The sequence below is a fragment of the Bos indicus genome, chromosome 19, assembly GCF_029378745.1.
Source record: "Bos indicus isolate NIAB-ARS_2022 breed Sahiwal x Tharparkar chromosome 19, NIAB-ARS_B.indTharparkar_mat_pri_1.0, whole genome shotgun sequence".
Taxonomy (NCBI): Eukaryota; Metazoa; Chordata; class Mammalia; order Artiodactyla; family Bovidae; genus Bos; species Bos indicus.
Window position 1 is genome coordinate 29,611,561 of NC_091778.1, and position 18,723 is coordinate 29,630,283.

At 54.8% G+C, this 18,723-nt stretch overlaps 1 protein-coding gene across 13 annotated transcripts in view; it reads right to left on the reverse strand.

Annotated features, from left to right (window-relative positions):
* Window positions 1–6,532: 6,532 nt before the first annotated feature.
* PIK3R5 (phosphoinositide-3-kinase regulatory subunit 5) overlaps window positions 6,533–18,723 on the reverse strand; it is a 75,791-nt gene continuing 63,600 nt past the window's right edge. For 10 of the 13 annotated variants that reach the window (XM_070774334.1, XM_070774329.1, XM_070774322.1 and 7 more), the window contains 14 exons: window positions 16,989–17,058; window positions 14,268–14,442; window positions 13,516–13,669; window positions 12,800–12,883; window positions 11,811–12,552; window positions 11,531–11,684; window positions 11,078–11,203; window positions 10,504–10,632; window positions 10,285–10,378; window positions 10,037–10,113; window positions 9,434–9,527; window positions 9,083–9,165; window positions 8,483–8,595; window positions 6,533–8,372 (listed from right to left, as the gene is read on the reverse strand). In XM_070774334.1, the coding sequence (XP_070630435.1) occupies window positions 8,219–8,372; window positions 8,483–8,595; window positions 9,083–9,165; window positions 9,434–9,527; window positions 10,037–10,113; window positions 10,285–10,378; window positions 10,504–10,632; window positions 11,078–11,203; window positions 11,531–11,684; window positions 11,811–12,552; window positions 12,800–12,883; window positions 13,516–13,669; window positions 14,268–14,442; window positions 16,989–17,058 (2,249 nt within the window). In that variant the 3' untranslated portion in view covers window positions 6,533–8,218. The remainder of the gene's footprint in view (window positions 8,373–8,482; window positions 8,596–9,082; window positions 9,166–9,433; window positions 9,528–10,036; window positions 10,114–10,284; window positions 10,379–10,503; window positions 10,633–11,077; window positions 11,204–11,530; window positions 11,685–11,810; window positions 12,553–12,799; window positions 12,884–13,515; window positions 13,670–14,267; window positions 14,443–16,988; window positions 17,059–18,723) is intronic. The other 3 variants (XM_070774323.1, XM_070774330.1, XM_070774324.1) reach the window with 2 other exon arrangements.

The following is an 18,723-nucleotide window of genomic DNA, read 5'->3' on the forward strand; positions in this document are numbered from 1 at the left end:
GACTCTACTCAAGGGAGACTGAGGCATTGGCAAGGCTGCTCTCCTGGTGGGCACTTCTGCTTCTAGTGAATTCCCTCTGGCACTCACACCGGTGGCCCAGGGAAGCAGGGGCAGCAGAACGTCAGGCTCTAAACCAGGGTTTCACAGGCGTGATTCCTGGACCAGCAGCATCAGAGGTATCTGTTAGTAACTTGTTAGTAACTTGAACTGTCTGGTGTGGGTGTGTAAAAGGAGGAACAATACACGTATTGGGAATTTTCCAGACTTCACTTCCAGCAGTGTTGTTCTGTGGGGTGTGTGAGAACCCAGACTTAGGGCTAATGGGGTGACAACTGAAGGAAGCAGATATGCTTTTATCTTTTTTTTTTTTTAATCTAGTCACTTACCCTTTCAGGCATTCTTATATGGGAGGAGAAGGAATTTTATTTTATTTATTTTTGGCCAGGCATCATGTGGGATCTTAGTTCTCTCATCAGAGATTAAGCCCGCACCTCTGGCATTGGAAGTACAGAGTCTTAAACACTGGACTTCAGGAGAAATCCCGGAATTTTTATTTTAAACACCATTAACTTTTTAAAAAATTTTAGTGTTTAAAAATTGCTCAAACAATTCACAAATATGTTTTCATTGTAAAAACAAACATTATACTGCAGTATACATATATATTTATATTATATATTAAATTAAATATATACAATTTTATATTAAATATATAATATAAATGTATTATTTATATTTAATATATAAACTATATATTGTATATATACATATACATTATAGAATTAAAAAGTGAGCCTTCTCTTCCTCCTTCCCAGCTTCTTTTCCCTCTCCATTCAGTGATCACCGTTTTCCATAGCTTGGAGTAATTTATACAAATTGTTTTTCGACTTGCTTTGTTTCTTAGAAATTATTATTAGTATCTAAGGACCAACCACATTCTTTTCTTAAATGTCCATATTTTCTGGACTAGTAACACATTTAAATGGATCAAGAGCGGAAAAACACAGGGCTTCCCTGGTGGCTCGTGGTAAAGAATCTGCCTGCCAATGCAGAAGACACATAAGAGGAGATGCGGGTTCCATCCCTGGGTGGGGAAAATCCCCTGGAGGAGGGTATGGCAACCCATTCCAGTATTCTTGCCTGGAGAATCCCATGGACAGAGGGGCCTGGCAGGTTACAATCCATGGGGTTGCAGAGCCGGACCTGACTGAAGCAACAGCACGCACACACGCCAGTGCAGGAGACCCGGGTTCGGTCCCTGGTCTGGGAGGATCCCACATGCCTTGGAGCAGCTATTGAGCCTGTGCTCTGGAGCCTGGGAACCACAACTACTGAGGCCATGAGCCCCAGAGCCCATGCTCCGCAGCAAGAGGCACCACCGCAATGTGCAGCCTGCGCACCGCAACTAGAGATTAATTCCTGTTCTCTGCAACCAGGGAAAAGCCGGCGCAGCGACAAAGACCCAGCACAGCCAAAAATAAATAAATAATAATAAAAATCTACGTTTGGCTATTAAAAAAGGAGAGAGAGAGACGGGAAACATAGAAACCCAGTCCATTCTCTCTTGTACAAGCCATCTTTCAAGTTGGTGAGGAAAATTTTGCCCAGGCCTCCCTTCACACCTGTTCCCCTTCCAAACTCCTGGGGACCCTCAGGTTCCTCTGAGATTGGGTCAAGGGCAGAGAGAACTTGGGGCTTCCCTGGAGGGCAGGGCCTGGGATCCCCTTACTCTGCCTGTTCTCAGGTCGCCTGTCCTTCGTGGCACCCCCAACCCCCTTTATCTTCCTATTAGGCAGGTCCCCCAGGACAGGCCTGCAAGCTTCCCAGGGTGCGGAGGAGGAGCTTGTTTGTGTAAAATTCACACTGAGAAGGCAGAGAATGGATGAGGACACCAGGGAGAAAGCGGAGTCGGGTCCTCTGTTACCTGTGTGAGGTGCCTGGCCCGTGTACATGCACACACGCATGTACACAGCGCATCCTGGCACCCACGCTCTGGTCCTAGCTGTTTCTGCTTGTCGACCCCTCCTCTCTGGGTCTCAGTTTTCATCTGTGACCCAGCGATTGGAGAGTGTGTTTGCACAGCCCTCGCCAGCCCTCTCCGGCTTCTTCCCCGGACAGTCCTGGTTCTGGCCTTAGAGCTCTGCGGTTACAGTTTTGCTCAGAGAGGGCCTCTGGCCCCTCAGATGAGAGGCCCCTTCCTTGGGGTGGGCGGTGGGGGTGAGGGGTAAGGCTGCTTTGCTGTCCCCCACTTCCTCTCTCCAGAGGTCCCAGGGGATCCCCTTGGGCCAGTACCAGCTTTGGGGGATGGAGCGACATTCATTCACCAAGGGCTTCCTTCCTGATTCTGCCGCCTCCCCCCGCTCCCACCCCAGGAGTGGCCGCCCTGGACTTGCCTGGAGCCTTGCCAACCATTTCCTGCCACCTCCACCCCCACTTCCACTTCTCCACCGCACCCCACTCCCAGCCGGTCCCCAGGGAGAGAAGAGGGTGGCTGGGCTCCTCTGGAATTCCCTTATGATGAAGCCATCCCTCTCAGATTCGTGGGAACTTTACTTTTCTGGGCCTTAGTTTCCCTACAGCTCACCTGAGTGGGTTGAGGGAGTAGCAGTAAGGGCAGGGGCTCTGGGGTGGCGCTGAGCCCTGGCTTCCCCTTTTCACAGTCTCTGTGACCTTGGACAAGTTCCTTAGTTTCTCTGCCTCAGTTTCCTCATCTGTAAAATGGGACACAATAGTACCTACCTCATGGTGAGACAGGCTGGGACCTGGGACCCTTTACTGCAGTGCTTGTACCTGGACAAATATCTTGGAGCAACAGAATACAGAAAAACTATAAGGGACTAGAATTAACTGCAGGCATATTAACTGCAGCAGTTGCGGCCACTTATAAACAAGATACAAAAAGGTCAAAACCCAACTGCCACTTCTGAGCTTCCAGGAGCAAAAGCAGGTCCAGTGCATGACCAAGACTGCTGCACACAGCACCACCCAGGGGTGGGCAGACCACCTATGCTGCCCCTCCGGCCCAACCCACCCTCACCCTATTTGAGGGGCCAGCTCACCCCACCTCAGGGAGCGAGCCAGGACACTCACTGCTTGTTTTCAATTCCTTGTGCTGCAGCAGAGTCCCAATAAAGACCTACCTAAATTCTTCATCTGGCCTCTCATCAAGCTCTACTGATTAAGGAGTCCAGGCATCCTGGGTGTTAACAGTGGTGAAGTTGGAGGGCGGGTGTTTATGTAAACACATAAAGTGCGTGGACCATGCTGGGCCCATTTGCTAACATCTCAGTTTTTACTACCTTGATGTTCAGGGGAGACGCCCTGGTCAGGCTGCAGTGACTCCAAGGCTCCACCTTCCAGCTCTAAATGTCTGAGATTCCCCGAATGGGCCCTGTTTCTTCCCCCTCACCCTGTGCAGAAAGAGGCACATACGTGTGGCTGCTGTAACCACAGCTGACCCTCCAGGGACCACACATTCAGAATGGCCAAGTAGTGTGGACTGAATGTCTTGTGTCGTCCCCAAACTCATATGTTGAACCCCAATGCAATGGTGTTAGGAGATGGGACCTTTGGGAGGCAAGTAGGTTTAGATGAGGTCATGAGGGTGGAGCTGCCATGATGGGGTTAGTGTCCTAAGAAGAAGAGACACCAGCGCTTCCTCTACCTTGTGAAGATGCAATGAGAGACAGCTACCTGCAACCCAGGAAGAGAGCTCTCACCGGACACTAGATCTGTCAGCACCCTGACCCTGGACCTCCCAGCCCCCAGAATTATGAGAAGTAAAAGAAAGGTAGGGTTTCCCAGGTGGTGCTAGTGGTAAAGAATCCATCTGCTAATGCAGCAGACATGAGACGCAGGTTCGATCCCTGGGTTCGGAAGATCCCCTGGAGGAGGGCATGGCAATCCACGCCAGTATTCTTGCCTGGAGGATCCCATGGACAGAGGAGCCTGGTGGGCTACAGTCCAGGGGGTCGCAAAGAGTCAGACAAGACTTAAGTGACTTAGCACAGCACAGCACAGCACAAAAGAAAGGTGTGTGCTCAGTCGTGTCCGACTCTTGGAGACCCCATGGACTACAGTCCACCAGGCTCCTCTGTCCATGGAACTGTCCAGCAAGAATACTGGAATGGGTTGCTATCCCCTTCTCCAGGGAATCTTGCTGACCCAGGGATAGAACACGTCTCTTGAGAAGTAAATGTCTGTTGTTTAAATCACTCGCTCTATGGTATTTTGTTATAGGAGCCCAAGCAGACTGAGATCCTGGGGCTGGGATCTGACCAGGACACAGGTGTGCCTGCTGCAGATGGGGACGACTTGCTACCTGCCTGTCTTTGCCCCAGGGAGAGAACTCTTTCCCAGGAGGGCTGGCTTCCTTTATCCTGATTGTACTGGTAGGGCTGGGGGGAACAAATACAAGGACTTAGAGACTGGACAAAAAGAGTAGTTTCTTCTCCAAGAAAACCCAGGAGCCCCACTCCCAGGGCAGCGGCTGCCATCCCAGTGCTAGAGGGTGTGATGGGTGTGGCATTTGGGGGAAGGGAAGTCTGAAGTCCCAGGGCAGGTGCCGAGCAGTCCATGTCCACGTGCATCTCCTGTGTGGGAGAAGCTGTAGGATCTGGAAATCTCTCTGATGCCTTTCCTTTGAGCAGACTGGGGGGTGCTAAGCGTTCCCTGCCCCAGGGGTTGTGGGAGAGTCATCCCTCTGGAAGAGGCATGACTTGGATGTCAGGGACCACAGGAAGAGGTCTGGGACCACAGGAAGAGGTCTGACACCACTGTGCTCTGGGCCCCAAAGGAAGTTCCAAGCCGCCAGAGCAGAACAAATGGATAAATTGGACTTCATTAAAATTAAGATCATCTGCTCTGCAAAAGGCAGTGTTAAGGGAATGAAAACATGAGCCACAGTTTGGAAGAAAATATTTGCAAAACACATATCTGATAAAGGACTGGTATCCAAAATTTGTGCTCCAAAAACTCTTTTTAGCATTCAATAATAAGAAAACAAACAACCCAGTTAAAACAAGGGCAAAAGATCTGAACAGATACCTCAGCAAAGAAAAGAGACAAAGCTAATGTAAAAAAAGCCACATACTACACACAATTCCAACTACATAACATTCTGGAAAAGGAAAAACGACGGAGATGGTAAAAAGATCGGTGGTTGGCAGGGGGTAGGGGAAGAATGGGTGAACAGGGGAACACAGAGGTTTTCAGGGCAGTGAGACTACTTTGTGTGATATTATAATGGTGGATATAGTTTTCCAAATCCATAGAATGTATTATACAATGCCAACAGTGAGCCCTAATGTAAACAACAGACTTCGAGCAATAATAATGGATCCATGTAGGTTCATCAGTTGTAACAAATGTATTTGTTGATAGTGGAAGGAGGTGGGGTACGTGGGAACTTTCCATATCCTCTGCTTAATTTTGCTTTGATCTTAAAACTGCTCTAAAAATAAAGTCTATTTTAAACATTAAAAACAAAGAAAATAGACATATGGCAAATAAACATGAAAAGATGCTCAACATCAGTCTTTATGGAACTGCAAAAGAAAACAACCAAGGAGATATCACTACACACCCATTAGAATGGATAAAACTCAAAGCACCAACAACCAAATGCTAATAAGGGTGTGCGGGTATAGGAACTCTCATGCATTGCTGGTGAGAACGAGAAAACAGATAAGCCTAACTATACCGTATTTGTACCATATGATCAAGCAACTATGTTCCTTGGTATTTATCCAAAGGAGTGGAAAACATGTGTATGTCTGAACAAAAACCAGCACCGTATGTTTATGGCAGCTTTATTCATAAATGCCCCAAATGGGCATCAACCAAGATGTTCTTTATTAGATGGATGTATAAATAAACCCTGGTACCGCAATAAATTGGAATACCATTCAGCAACAAAAACAAATGAGCCATGAAGACATGGAGGAATCCTCAGTGCATATTGCTAAGTGAAAGGAACCAATATGAAAAAGCTATGTACTATAGGTTGTTCAGTTGCTGAGTTGTGTCTGACTTTTCGACCCTAGGACTGCAGCATGCCAGGCTTCCCTGTCCTTCAGTATCTCCTGGAGTTTGCGCAAACTCATGCCCCTTGAGTCGGTGATACCGTAGGGTCCCAACTATATGGTATTCTGGAAAATCTGCAACTAGGGAGACAGTAAAACGATAATTGGTTGCCAGTCTAAGTAATGTTTTCCATTATAAAAATTATATTACCCCATTTGGGATATCCATTTCCTTTGTCAGATTGGCAAACCATAATTTTGAGAAATTTCTCCATTTTATCGAATTGCCAAATGAATCCGTGAGGTCCAGCACAAAGCTCACTTCCCTTCTGCTCAGCACCACAGTGAGGGTTATATGGAAGGAAGGCTTGGGCATAAAATGTATTTTCTACAGAGATGAAAATTACAAAAAGATCAACAAAACAATCCCCTAAGAATCTTATTTCCATTCTACCTGAAATGACTTACATGAACTAAAACTAGCAGGAAAATAACTGTAGATCATCAAATCCAAGAGAAACCAAATTTTATTTGACAATAATATTAAATTCCACTCATTTATTCTTGAACATCTGTCAATCATGTCATCAGACAACCGACTCACATGACAAAAAATATTGAAGATGTATTGCCAACCACTGTCGGGGGCCTGGAGCAAGGACAGATGGCCTGGACAGGGGAGGGATGGTAATACGGGGCAGGGGGAGATGGAGCCGCTCTGTCCACTCCTCTCAGGTCCTGAGTATGCTGGGCTGGGGCTTCACGGGCTCCTATGAGCCCAGAGCCGTTGGCACATATGAATCAGGAGCGGGAGGGGTTCTGTGCGGATTTAACTGTCTGCATCCGTGGTTACTTCCCCACCTCTCCCAGTCCCAACCTGGAGCCCCAGCCCAGCCTTCCACCCGACCACCCCAGCCCACACATCAGTGTCCAGATTCTCACACCAGTGCCATCTGGCGGTTACAAATTTTTGGCTCTCGTGTTCTATCAGCCATTTGCCCCCAGTCAGGCTCTAAGCTCCTTGAGGTCAGCTCTCCACCCTCTGCTCCTCTGGGAACTTGCCCAGGCGCAATGGTGCCTGTGAACTTTGGGGCTGGAAGATTCCACATGTGATGGACTGAGTTGGGAGGCGGGGTCAGGCAGGCCAGCCTGGGAGAGGCAGAGGTGAAGGCTGGGGCAGCTGTGGACCCTCTCCTTACCCAGACCAAGGCAATTCCTCCTTCAGAGGGTAGGGCTGAGCGTCCCTTCCCCTCTCATTTGGGTCCTGCCTCAGCAGAAAATTGGAAAAGAGGCAATGAAGAGCCTTCCCCCGTCTCCGCCACCAGACCGGGGCCTCAGCGCTCAGGGGGCGAGGCCGCTGACCTTTCCTGAGCACCTGAGAGGGGTGCTGGGCCAGGAGCTCTGCAGTCTTGTCTCAACCCTTTAAGGAGGGCTCGTCACCCCCGTTAGAGACTTGAAGACGCTAATTCACTTCCTTCTGGCCATTTAGCCAGCAGGTCACTGAGCTGCCACTGAATCTAGGCTTGTCCTGTCTCCTCCAAGAATCTCGATCCAGGAAGGGGCTCCAGAAAGAGTCTGCTCTGAGTCCTGACAGTAGACAGGTGTTGACGCTGTTTTTTAGAAGACCCAGGGAATTTGAGAGAGAGAAAGTGTGCGTTTGAGAGAGAAAGATAGATGGAGAAGGGGGTAGGGGGCGGCACTGGGGTCAGAAAAATAACACCCACGTTTCTACTACCTGAACCCCAGGTAGGGGGACTGAACTCCAGACTCAAATGCCCCCCCACCCCGCAAGTCTCTGACAAAGTAAGGGGAGGGCCTGGCCAAGGGTCGAGAGGGGAACCCTAACCCCTCCACCCCCAAGAGCACCAGAGCCTCGGATCTTCCTTCTAGAGAGGATCCTAGACCATCTAGAGGGCAGGGCCTCCACAGGTCAGCTCACCCATCCCTCTCCTCTCTACCTGAGGAATCTGAGGGGCTGTGAGGCCAGGTCCCTCCTCCCTAATGCCTGGTTGTTTTTTTTTTTCCCAAACAGAGCCCTGAGGCACCATTAACCCCCTGTCTGCTGCAGAGCCCACAGTGGGGACCCTGACCCAGCAAAGGGCCATTCAGCTGTCCACCAGGAGACAGGCCCTCCCAGGAAAAGGCGGCCCAAAGAAGGCTGCCCCGGGCTTCCTGTCCAGGCTGGTGCTGCACAGCTAGGGCAGAGCTCCGCTGAAGGTCATGATGGGCAGACAGAGCAGGGAGCAGAGGTCGGGCGTGGTCTGCCCCTGTGCCGGTGGGTAGGAGGGCCTCTGGGGCCGGGGGCAGAGGTTGCTCTTCTCGGGCTTGTAGCAGGGTGAGACCTCGCACCTGTGGGGCAGGGTGGGTGTCAGGGCAGGCTCCCACCCTTCCAGCTCCTTCCAGGCCTCAAGGTCGGGGTAGGGGTGCTGAAGTAGGGCTGGGAGCCCCCACTTTCCTACCTAACCACACTCTGCAGGATCTTCCGCTCGTCCTGGTCCAGGCACACAGCAAAGGGGCAGCTGTTAGAGCCGATGATCTGCACCTTGTCCACTTTGACCTGCGACGTGGTAATCTGGAAAGAGGGCCCGGGTCACCCGGAGCCCTGCCCACCTCTCCTCTCCTTTGGAGCTGCCAGCCCTCGGCAACGTCTTCCCTTGGAACCACCCACCTGGGTCCAAGGGGTGGGGGCACACAGGGGATGGGCCCACGGCCTCCATCAGGCCCTGACTCTCTCCCAGCCTCTGTCCTTTCCTGAGTCTAGAAGGAGCAATTGTTCTGGAAGGAAAACCCCACTGCCTGCACCATGAGTCCATTCTGACACGGAGCCACTCGGGGTCCCCCTGGCAGCTACCATGGAGCCTTTCTGCAGGTGCAAGGGTACCTCCTCCTCTCAGAGCCCCCACACGTGTGCATATCCCTCACCAGCCTCTCCTGTCACCCCCAAGACCCAGCACAACCCTTGGACACGCCACCCCCACACGCACAGACACACACACGCACACACACATGTGCCCAGTAAGTCTCCTGAGGGGGCGGCAGAGAGGAGGGGGCGCCCTTACCTGGTTGAAGCCCTTCTTAGATTTAGGGTTCTGCCTTTTCACCACTTCTGTCAGGTTTAGCGTCAGGGCCTCTGTGCTCGAGTCTGAAGGGCAGGGCGGCTCAGGACCACCCGTGTCCCTACCCACTCCCTCACCCCTGCCCCACCTCCACCTCCCTGTCCCCCACCTCCACCTCCCTGTCCCCCACCTCCACCTACCTGTCCCCCACCTGCACCTCCCTGTCCCCTACCCCACCTCCCGGTCCCCCACCTCCACTTCCCTGTCTTACTTCCCTGTCCTCATCCCTACCCTACCCCTGCCCCACCCCACCTCCCGCTCCTCCTACCCGCACCCCCACCCCCACCCCCTCACCTAATTCCTCCTGCTGCCGGCAGGCCTTGCTGAGGTTGACGGAGGTGCAGACCTTCTCCATGGTGCTCCAGCGACTGCGTCCACTGATGGCCCCCTGGGAAGGGAGCAGAGCCACACTGTCTGAGCCCCAGGCCCCCGGTGCCTGGTGCCTTCAGCTCCAGACCCACCAGCCACAGGGTGCCACCCGCCACCAGCACACCCAGGCAGCTCTCTCTCCTTCACTCGTCGGCCAGCTTCTTCACTAACAGCCCCCCGACCCCTATAAAGACCTTGCGGACCCCAGGAGGAGCTGCCAGGTCACCGGTTTGGTCCAGGGCCAGCCAGGTAACCGGGTGGAACTCTGCTCCATCCTCACCCCCAGCCCGGAATCCGGGTCCCCGAGCACCCTGAGGAGGGGGACCCCCGGAGGGAGGGCAGCTTTGGAGGCGGAGGGAGAGGGCAAGGTCCACTGCCTCTGCTTCCCCGCTCTCTCAGCATCCTGGAGAGCCCTGGCAGCCAGCCGCGGCCTTCCAGCTTACAGACTGGGCCCAGTACACAGCAGGCTGGCTCTGGGGAGGCGGCATGGGGAGCAGACCCGGAGGGGCAGGCCAGCAGCAGACTCACCTTGCTGTAGATAATCTGTAGTGTTAGCGGGACGGCCTCCCGGTCACCGTCGATGCCCAGCCGCTTGCTGCCAGGACCTGTGCACACAGACAGACCCTCTGCTCCTCTCCCTTCCAGGCCCTCACAGACCTGGGGCCCTGGCTCCCCGCCCCTTTCTTGTCCCTCCTGCTTCACTACCCTATAACCCCTCCTCCCCAGGGGCCCCCTGGATCCTGGCCCACCTCCACAGGAACTCAGGTAGGACCCACCTGAAGCCTTGATGGCACGCGTGGCAGCAGAGTGACCCAGCTCCAGGGAGTGGATGAAGATCTCTGTCGTCTTCTCCCCGGTGATGAAGGTCAGCTGGAGTGGGCAGGAGCGTGGGCATCAGCATGGACCTCCCAGAGTGGCTCCCAGGCACCCCCCGCACAGGGCGATGGGCGGAGGGGGGCCCTTCAGCCAGTCTGGAGCGGCAGGACAGGCCTTACCTCGGTCTGATAGACCTGTAGCAGCACCGGGCGGGCAGCGAAGCGGCAGTAATAGAGCAGCATGTCGGCCAGGATGGGCAGCTGGGCAGGGGAGCCCTCCAGGGGCCGGGACTCCGCCTTCAGAGACTGCTGGGGGTGGGGGGAGCCCCGCAGTGGAGAGAGAAGGGGGAGGATGAGAGGACGACACACAAAGGAGACACATCCAGAGGCAGGCAGGGCCAGGGAGGGGGCGGTGAGATGGAAACAGAAGGGCTGGGGAGGGGCCCACGGCCGCCTCTGTCCCTCCTCTCCAGCCTCCAAGCTGGGGGTCGAGGAGTGGGGCTGAGGCCTAAGACGCCTGGGTCCTTCCAGGGCCCCTCCTTCCCTCCCAGCATAGAGACCCCTCCCTGGGCCTTGGAGCCCCAGGTTCAGCTCAGCCCTGCTTCCACCCAGCCTCCCTGCTCCATCACGAGTGAGCCCTGGCCCTCCAGAGGGGCCTCCAGCTGGACCCCCTAAACTAGGGCCTTCAAAGCAAGACTGGGTGACTGCAGCCAGGCGCCCCCCAGCCCCTGCACCCCAGAAAGGGGCGGCTCACCTGGCACAGGACTTCGGGGGGCAGGTGCATGAGGCCCAGCACGTTGCGCTCATACCAGGGGTCGAGCATGCCGAGGTAGTGGGAAATGTCGTTGGTGCTCTCCCCCCAGGGGGCCGCGCCCAGCTCCTGGAGAGGGGGCGACAGTCATACCCGGCACCCTGGCCCTGCCACCCTCGCTGCGGGCCCTGCACGGCACCCGCTGTCCCATCCCGAGCTTCTCCCTTGCCCTTAGAGAGGTCTAACGACCCTCAGTTCATGTCCCCCGCTCCCCAGCTCCATCACCACATGCAGGGCAGGGAGCATACCCAGGAGCCAGGCCCACCCAGGAGGACGTGCCTCGTAAACAGGGGTAGCTGCTGCTCCTGACTTCCGACCAGACCCCCTCCAGGGATCTGGGACCTGCTCATGTCTCCTTGCTTTGCTACCCTGCTTGGCCCAGGGCTGGGGACCTACCGCAGGGCTGGGGTGCCTTGGGGAGTCTGCGGGGAGTGGGGACGTCTGGCATGGAGAAGCTGGGCTGGTACAGCCACCAGTCCGCTTCACGGGCACGTAGAAGAACTGGAGCTTGAAGAACCGCGTGAGGAGCGGACGGTTGCTCTCCAGCCGCCTGCGGAGAAGAAGATGGTGAGAAGGGAGCCCCTGGGCCCCTGGGGGACCCCAGTCCTCGAGCCCAGATGCCGCCAGCATCTGGGCTTCAGCCCAGGGCAGATGGAGGCCCAGCTCCAGCTCTCACCGCAGTTTGCTGTACGCCCGGGCCACCTTCCCCGAGATCCGATCGGAGCCGAAGACCACGACTCGCAGCGTGGAGGCCTTGGGGTCCTCGTCCCCGCTCAGGAAGGGGCGGCGGCGCTGGTGGCGGGAGGCGGGGGCCAGGAGCCAGCCGGGCAGCGGGGGGCTGAGTTTTGCCTGGGGCAGGGAGCGTGAGCGCTGGGCTCGGGAGGCAGGCCGCGGGCCATCCAGGGGGCTGACAGGGCTGCAGAGGCTGCCGGCCCGCCGCAGGGGCAGGGCGCCCTCTGGGCCGCCCTCCAGGGCCCGGGAGTCCCTTCGCAGCATGAGCTGGCTGGTGCTCTTGAAGAGTTTATAGATCCTGTTGAACTTCTGCCCGGACCTGCGATGGCCCCGGCGTTCCTGGGTGCCAGGCCTCTTGGGCCTCTCGAAGGAGCTCTCCTCACTGTCCTCCACGTAGCCACTGTCCATGCCGTCAGACAGGCCCGACACGAAGGAGGTCAGCAGCTGGCCGTGGAGGGTGGGTCCTGAGGCCTGGGACAAGGCAAGGGACACGGTGGAGTCGCGGGAAGCCGTGGAACTGGTGGAGAGTAGAGAGTCCCTCTCGGCACAGTGCCTGTCGCTGTCCAAATCCTCCTCCTCCTCCTCCTCGTACTCGTCCTCGTCCTCCCCGTCCTCATCCTCGTCGTCCCCCAGGATGCCCGGTTGGAGCAGCTCCTGTTCCTTCAGCAGGATTTCCTGCAGGATGTCTGCCAGGAGCAACGGGGGGACACTGTCTGAGTGTCAGGCCCTGGGACCCCTCCTGTACAACCCTGGGCAGGGTGACAGACTCAGACAGAACGACACTGTGGGGGAGAGGGCAGGGGGCCAGCCCCGGACTCAGAGCCTGCCCTCTGCTCTGCTCAGAGCCTGCTCAGCTGGGAGGCCCACTGCAGAGGAAAAGAGCCCTGGACGTTTTGGGGGTGGGCACCGGGGGGAGCCCAGCGGGCCGCTCACCGAAGCTGTCCTGGTTCCAGCTGTAGGTGTAGCACCTGGCCACGGGCATGGGGATGGTGCGCAGCTTGCCGGGTTTGGTGGTGTCTGGAGGAGCCGGGGAGGGAGGGGCAGGAGGTGAGGGCTGGGCCGGCGCCTTGAAACAGGCCAGCCCAGACCCCTCTTTGTCTTGGAGGAGAGACCAGAGCGGGGAGAGGGACCAACAGCCAGGTGGGCTGAGTCTGAGTTGGAAGCTGAGATGCCTGACTTGCAGTCAGGGGGATTTTCTCAAGCCCACCAGGTAGAAGCCACGCCCTTCTGTGAGCTGTGGGACTGTGGCCAAGTCTCAGGCTCTGAACCTCTGGTTCAAACAGGAAAATGAGGGCACCAGCTCACCAGAAGTCCCTTCTTCTGTAACAAACTTTCCCCAGAGACGCTGGGGCAAGGTGAGCCATGTGACAAAGGGGGCTCAGAGGGGTACGTGCAGCTTCTGTATTGTCTTCAAATGCAGCCCAGTGCCCTCGATCAGTCCTCCCTTTTCCATCTCCCACTACCACCCCTGTGGCAATCTGCAGCCGAACCCTAACCCTGCAGAGGGAAACCATGCCCTCAGGATGGCAGAGCAGGAGGTGTTGGAGAATCTGGGTCTCTGAATGATTATACGGAGCAGGCCCAGCCGGGCTGCTTGCCTGGGCAGCTGTGGAGCCATGGGGGGATGGGGCTTATCCCCAGAACCTCACCTAGGACACCAGGGAAGCCGGCTTTCTCTCCCACCGCCTGCAGCTTGGTCCTGAGCCACTGGCGGGCCTCGGCAGCATCCCCGATGCCGGATGCCAGTTCCTGGGCCTCCGCCGTCTCCGTGAAGATGTCCTCAAGCTCGGCCAGGGTCTTGGACTGAAAGCCGGGGTAGGGGTAGGGTAGGCAGGATTGCCCGTGAACCTCGGCCTGGCTGCCCAACTTCTCAAACTCCCAGTGACCCGTCTCTCCCTGGCCTCGTTGCCCGCCTCCACCCATGACTGACCACCAAGCCAGGGCCCCCTCAGCCCCCTTCTCCAGAAATGGTCAGAAAGAGAGGCCCAGAGCCTTGAAGAGCTGGGGCGGGGTGGAGGAAATGTCAGTGCTCAGAGAGGGGGAGCCAAACAGCCGGAAGGTCCCAGAGCTCAGCCTAGACACCAGGGTGCCAGCTTCAGTGTAAAGTTCATGCCTGTGCCACCCAGCCCACGCCACCCTCAGAGGCTGCGTTCAGTCCCTCAGTCCCGGTTCCATCCACCCGGGTTAGGATCCAGCAGAACAGAGACCTCTCAATGAGGTCAGTGCTCTAGCGACCTCATTCGGGGTGAGGGGGGCCAGTGTACCCGGGCGGGCTCCAAAAGGGAGCAGTGAGAACCTCTGTCGGGAGGGGGCGCTGCTGAGCCCAGGGCGGACCCTGCCTTTGTAGAGAGACTCTCTGCCGGGAGGGGGCGCTGCTGAGCCCAGGGCCTCAGGCACATACCTGCAGCCTGCAGTGCAAACCCGGCAGGTCGCAGTGGGGCCCAAAGGTGGCCTGGAAGGCGTGCAGGAGCAGGGTGGTGTAGGTGCTGTGCGGCGAGGGCCCGGGCGTGCTCAGCTGGTTGGCCACGGCGAGGAACTCGGCCTGCACCTCCACCGGGTTCAGCAAGAGCACAGTGCTGGGGACAGAGGACCGGCCATGGGCACTGGGGGACAGGGGTGGGGCCGCCACAGAGCCCACTCGGGCTGGGGTCGGCCCCTCTGACACCCAGGCCTTCTCACAGCCCAGGCGGGACCTGAGGCAGGGGAGAGCCGGTGGCTTGGGGGTCCCAGTTCCAACGGGAAACCTTACCACCTACTTTTGACCAGTTTTCAGCTGGGCTTTACAAAGACCTTTTAAAAACTGAACTTCGTTTCCACAGATAAATTCTACCTTCATTTTTTTTTAAATAAAAAATTTTTCCTATAAGACATCTGAACAGATACAAAATGACACAATAAAGGATTGTATTTTAGGGGAGGTGACTGGAGGCCAGGTGATCATTTTGGGGAAGGGGCAGCAAGGCAACCACATGCTGTGAGATGTGGCCTGAAGTTTCAGCCTGTGCACTCCTCAAGTCAAGGATCGGGTGTGAGGTGGCTTCTGCCAGGAGGAAGGGGAACAAGTCAGGGCTGCATCTGACTCCTCTTCTGGCAGAGGGTGCCCTTTCTTTCTTTTTAAAAATATTTATTTATTTGGCTCCATGTGGGATCTAGTTCCCTGACTAGGGATTGAACCTGGGCCCCTGCACTGGGAGCTCAGAGTCTCAGCCACTGCACCACCAAAGCCATCATGAAGGCCAGCACTGGGCTGGGGGAGGAAGCATGCATCCTGTCACTAACCCCCACCTCCCTTCCCCTGGACTCTTTTTTTTTTTTTTGAGTGAAAGCACTCAGAAAGCAGGTATATTGAGAAAGATACACATCCCACCAGCAGAATGTGGTCCATCTCAGGAGGTGAGATCGGCCCCTGGGTTCCCTCCTGATGCCAGTGTTTAAATGTCTGCATTATGGACATTTCGAACATACCCAAATATTAAGAGAATCATGAGCCTCAAGGATCAATCACTCAGTTAACACATGACTGTTTGAACTTCACCCACGACAACCCCCAATCACTGCGTTTTCTCTAAAGTACTCCACTTCAGTATTCTTGCGTGGAAAAATCCCATAGGTAGAGGAGCCTGGCAGGCTACAGTCCACAGTATCACAAAGAGTCGGACACGACTGAAGGACTGAGCACACATCAGCCATAGCAGTGTTATTCCTGTGAAGGCTGTTAGTGTGAACTGCTCACGCCTGTTCCCTCACAAGTCCTGCAGCGTTTAAACACAGCACAAAGAAGCACCAGGCAGGTGGCCTTCCTGCCAGTGTCTGTGGACGACTGTCCCAGAGCTGGCCCAGGGGTCAGAACTCAGGGACGGGATGGGGCTGTGTCAGATTCCCCAGGGTTTAGGGAGAAACTCATTTTGATTTCTCTATTTGTAAGAAAAAGCGATCAGGCTCAAGTAAGTAGTCCCCCACTGAGCCATCCTCCTTTACTGACTGCTGGATGATCCCCTCATGGACATGCATTAAGCACCACTGTATACAGGACTGTGCCAGCCACCCCAAGGCCTCACCACTTGCACCTCCTCTGCACGCTTGTTAACCAAAGTGAGACGGACTCGGCTGTGAGCTCTTTCTACGAACCTCTCTCTGTGCCTCAGTTCCTGGATCTAAAGCATACCTCTCTCACAGGCTTACTTAACAGGAGGACTGGATGATGGAGGGACGCCTGCAGCACTACCTGGGGTTCAGGAAGCACCTTGAAGCTGTTGGTGATTATCCATCATCCACCTGCCTCAGCCCTGCTGGCGGAATTCTGCTTGCTTATTAACCAACCTTTCTTTACAAGACATTTTTTCTGCCCTTTCTATCTCTCTCAAAATCTACCACTTGCTTTTCTGTTTGTTTTTACCAAGAAGGAACTCAAATAATATCTGCTCAGTGAATGTGCCGTGAACCCCTGGGACTGAGGATGGGAAGGGGCTGGGGCGACTGGAATTTCTGAGCCAGTGGAGGCTGGGGTTTCCAGGCACCCATGTGTTTGGAGGCTTGCTGGAGGGCCCTCAGAATAGAGGCTTCCTCTCAAATGCTTTTCCAGCTGCAGGCCGTGGGTAATGAAATCGGCTCAGGGAGTCCTAACCAGAACTGCCTTTGAAATCAAAGTGAACTAGAACATGCTTGGGAGAAGGTGACTTTTCTTCCCTAAAACTTGTCTCAGCTCTCTGTGTGTATCAGGTTTTCATATAAAACACATTTTTAAATTATAGGTCCTGGTCAGGAAAGTTTAGAAAATGCCATTTTACTGACAGGCAGAAAGACATTATGCAAAGAGCCTGGGCTTCTGAGCAAGACTGAGGCTCAAATCCTGGCTCAGACTTTTACTAGCGGTGTGACCTTGGGGAAGTTGCTTGCCCTCTCTGACCTTTGGCTTCCTCATCTGTAAAGTAGGGGTAAAGAAAGGGCCCTTGTGTGCTTGTTCAGCGTAATCAAAGCAGGTAATTTTTGTTTTTTGTTTTATATCTCAGACCCATTTAGGAATCTGATGAAAGACCCTTAGCCCAGAAAAATGAGCCAGTGCACAAAACATCACACCCACCTGCCTCCTCCCCACCATTCTTTCCTCCCCAAGAGCACTTACACAGTGGAGCTGCGGTGACTCCTAGTGGACAGGCCCTGCTCGGCCCTCACCAGTCGCTGGTAGGAGATTCCTGTGGCCAAAATACCCAAAAGAGCAGTTCATGAATTTACCTGTTCCTTCGGCAGTCATGGCCCTGCTCCTTGGAGGTGCCGGCACTGGGAGTTCCCAGATGAAGGTCAGAACACCGGGAAGATTAGACCCCTGGCCTCCAGGGCCTTTAACAGTCTGACTCCCAGCCCCCTCTGTGGCCCCACCCAACCCACAAAGCTTCACTCTTTAGAGACTGAGGGGTAGGGCACCCAGGGAGGAGACTAGGGACCCCGAAGTGGCCTCCTGCTGTCCACCTGGTACTGATTCTGTCACCTCTCCAGGTTCCGGTGTCCTCCTGCAGCCCAGCCTTAGCCCCAACCAGCCCCCCAGCCTTCCCCTCAGCATCCCGGCCCTGCCTCAGGGGAGCCTCAGTATTCCGCGGTCCTGCCTGGCGTTGTCCTCTTCTACGGCTGAGTCTCTGCACCACGGATCCCATCCCAGCCTTCCTTTATGGCATCATCCATCTCCCTTGATTCAAAGATGCTGAGAAGAAATGAGCCAAGGTTTCCCTTTTTCCCTGAAACTTAGTTCTGTAGCTGGAAAGCAGGTACTCGGTGCTGTGTCAACCACAGTGAGGAGACTCCACGACACCTGGTTCTTCTCACCAAGGGGGCTGGGATTTGGTGGTGGAGGGTGGGGGCAGGCAGTCCCCCTCATTAGGGTTTGGACATCCTCATAGGGACCCTGCTGGGCGTGGACTGGGTGAGAGTTTGGAGCAGAAGGCAGTCTCCTGGGGGAGTCAAAGCCATGACTGGGGTTAGAGATGGCTGTAAGCAGAGGGCTGTGACTTTTGTTTTGTAAGCAGTCAAACATTTCCAATTTGTGCTATTCCAACTTGAGACCTGATTTCTTTGATTTCGGTGTCTTTTGTTTGATGTGTCTTTTATGTAACTGTCACATGTTTAGATTTTAATGTTATGTCTACTTCGACAGGCAAGTCCCTGAAACAGAGGTGATGACGATCAGGATTCAGGACGCCACCTAGTGGCCGCCTACAGACATGACGGAGAAAAGTCCCCTCTTTGCCCCTTCAACCACAACAATGTCCCTGGCCATCCCAGGTTTCCCTGCCCCCCAATCTCCCAGACTCCAAAACACACAGACATCAAAGTCTTCTCTTGATCTGTCCACACTTCTCTTTTAAATACCATGTATTGTTCTTAACAGGTAACCCACACCCCATTGATCTGTCATGCCACACCCCCGCTGCCCTGTTCTGCCCCTGTAGACTCAGGCCAGGCTGGGGCCACAGTCCAGGAGGTACTGTGGGCCACTTTATCCTTGAAGCCCGCTGTTCTCTTTAGTCTACAAGACAAGGAGCATTCTCTAACATCCTGTTTCTCCACCTGCTCATCTTAGGGGCTTTCCTGGTGGCTCATTGGTAAAGAATCTGCCTTCCAATGCCTGCCAAAGAAGGAGACATGGGTTCAATCCTTGAGTCAGGAAGATCCCCTGGAGAAGGAAATGGCAACGCACTCCAGTATTCTTGCCTGGCAAATCCCATGGACAGAGAAACCTGGCGGGTTACAGTCCATGGGGTTGCAAAAAGTCGGACACAACTTAGTGAGTAAACAACAAACAATCACATTTGGGAATTATGGCATCACTAGCTGGGAGCTACTGTTGGTTGATGATGTTCTATTAG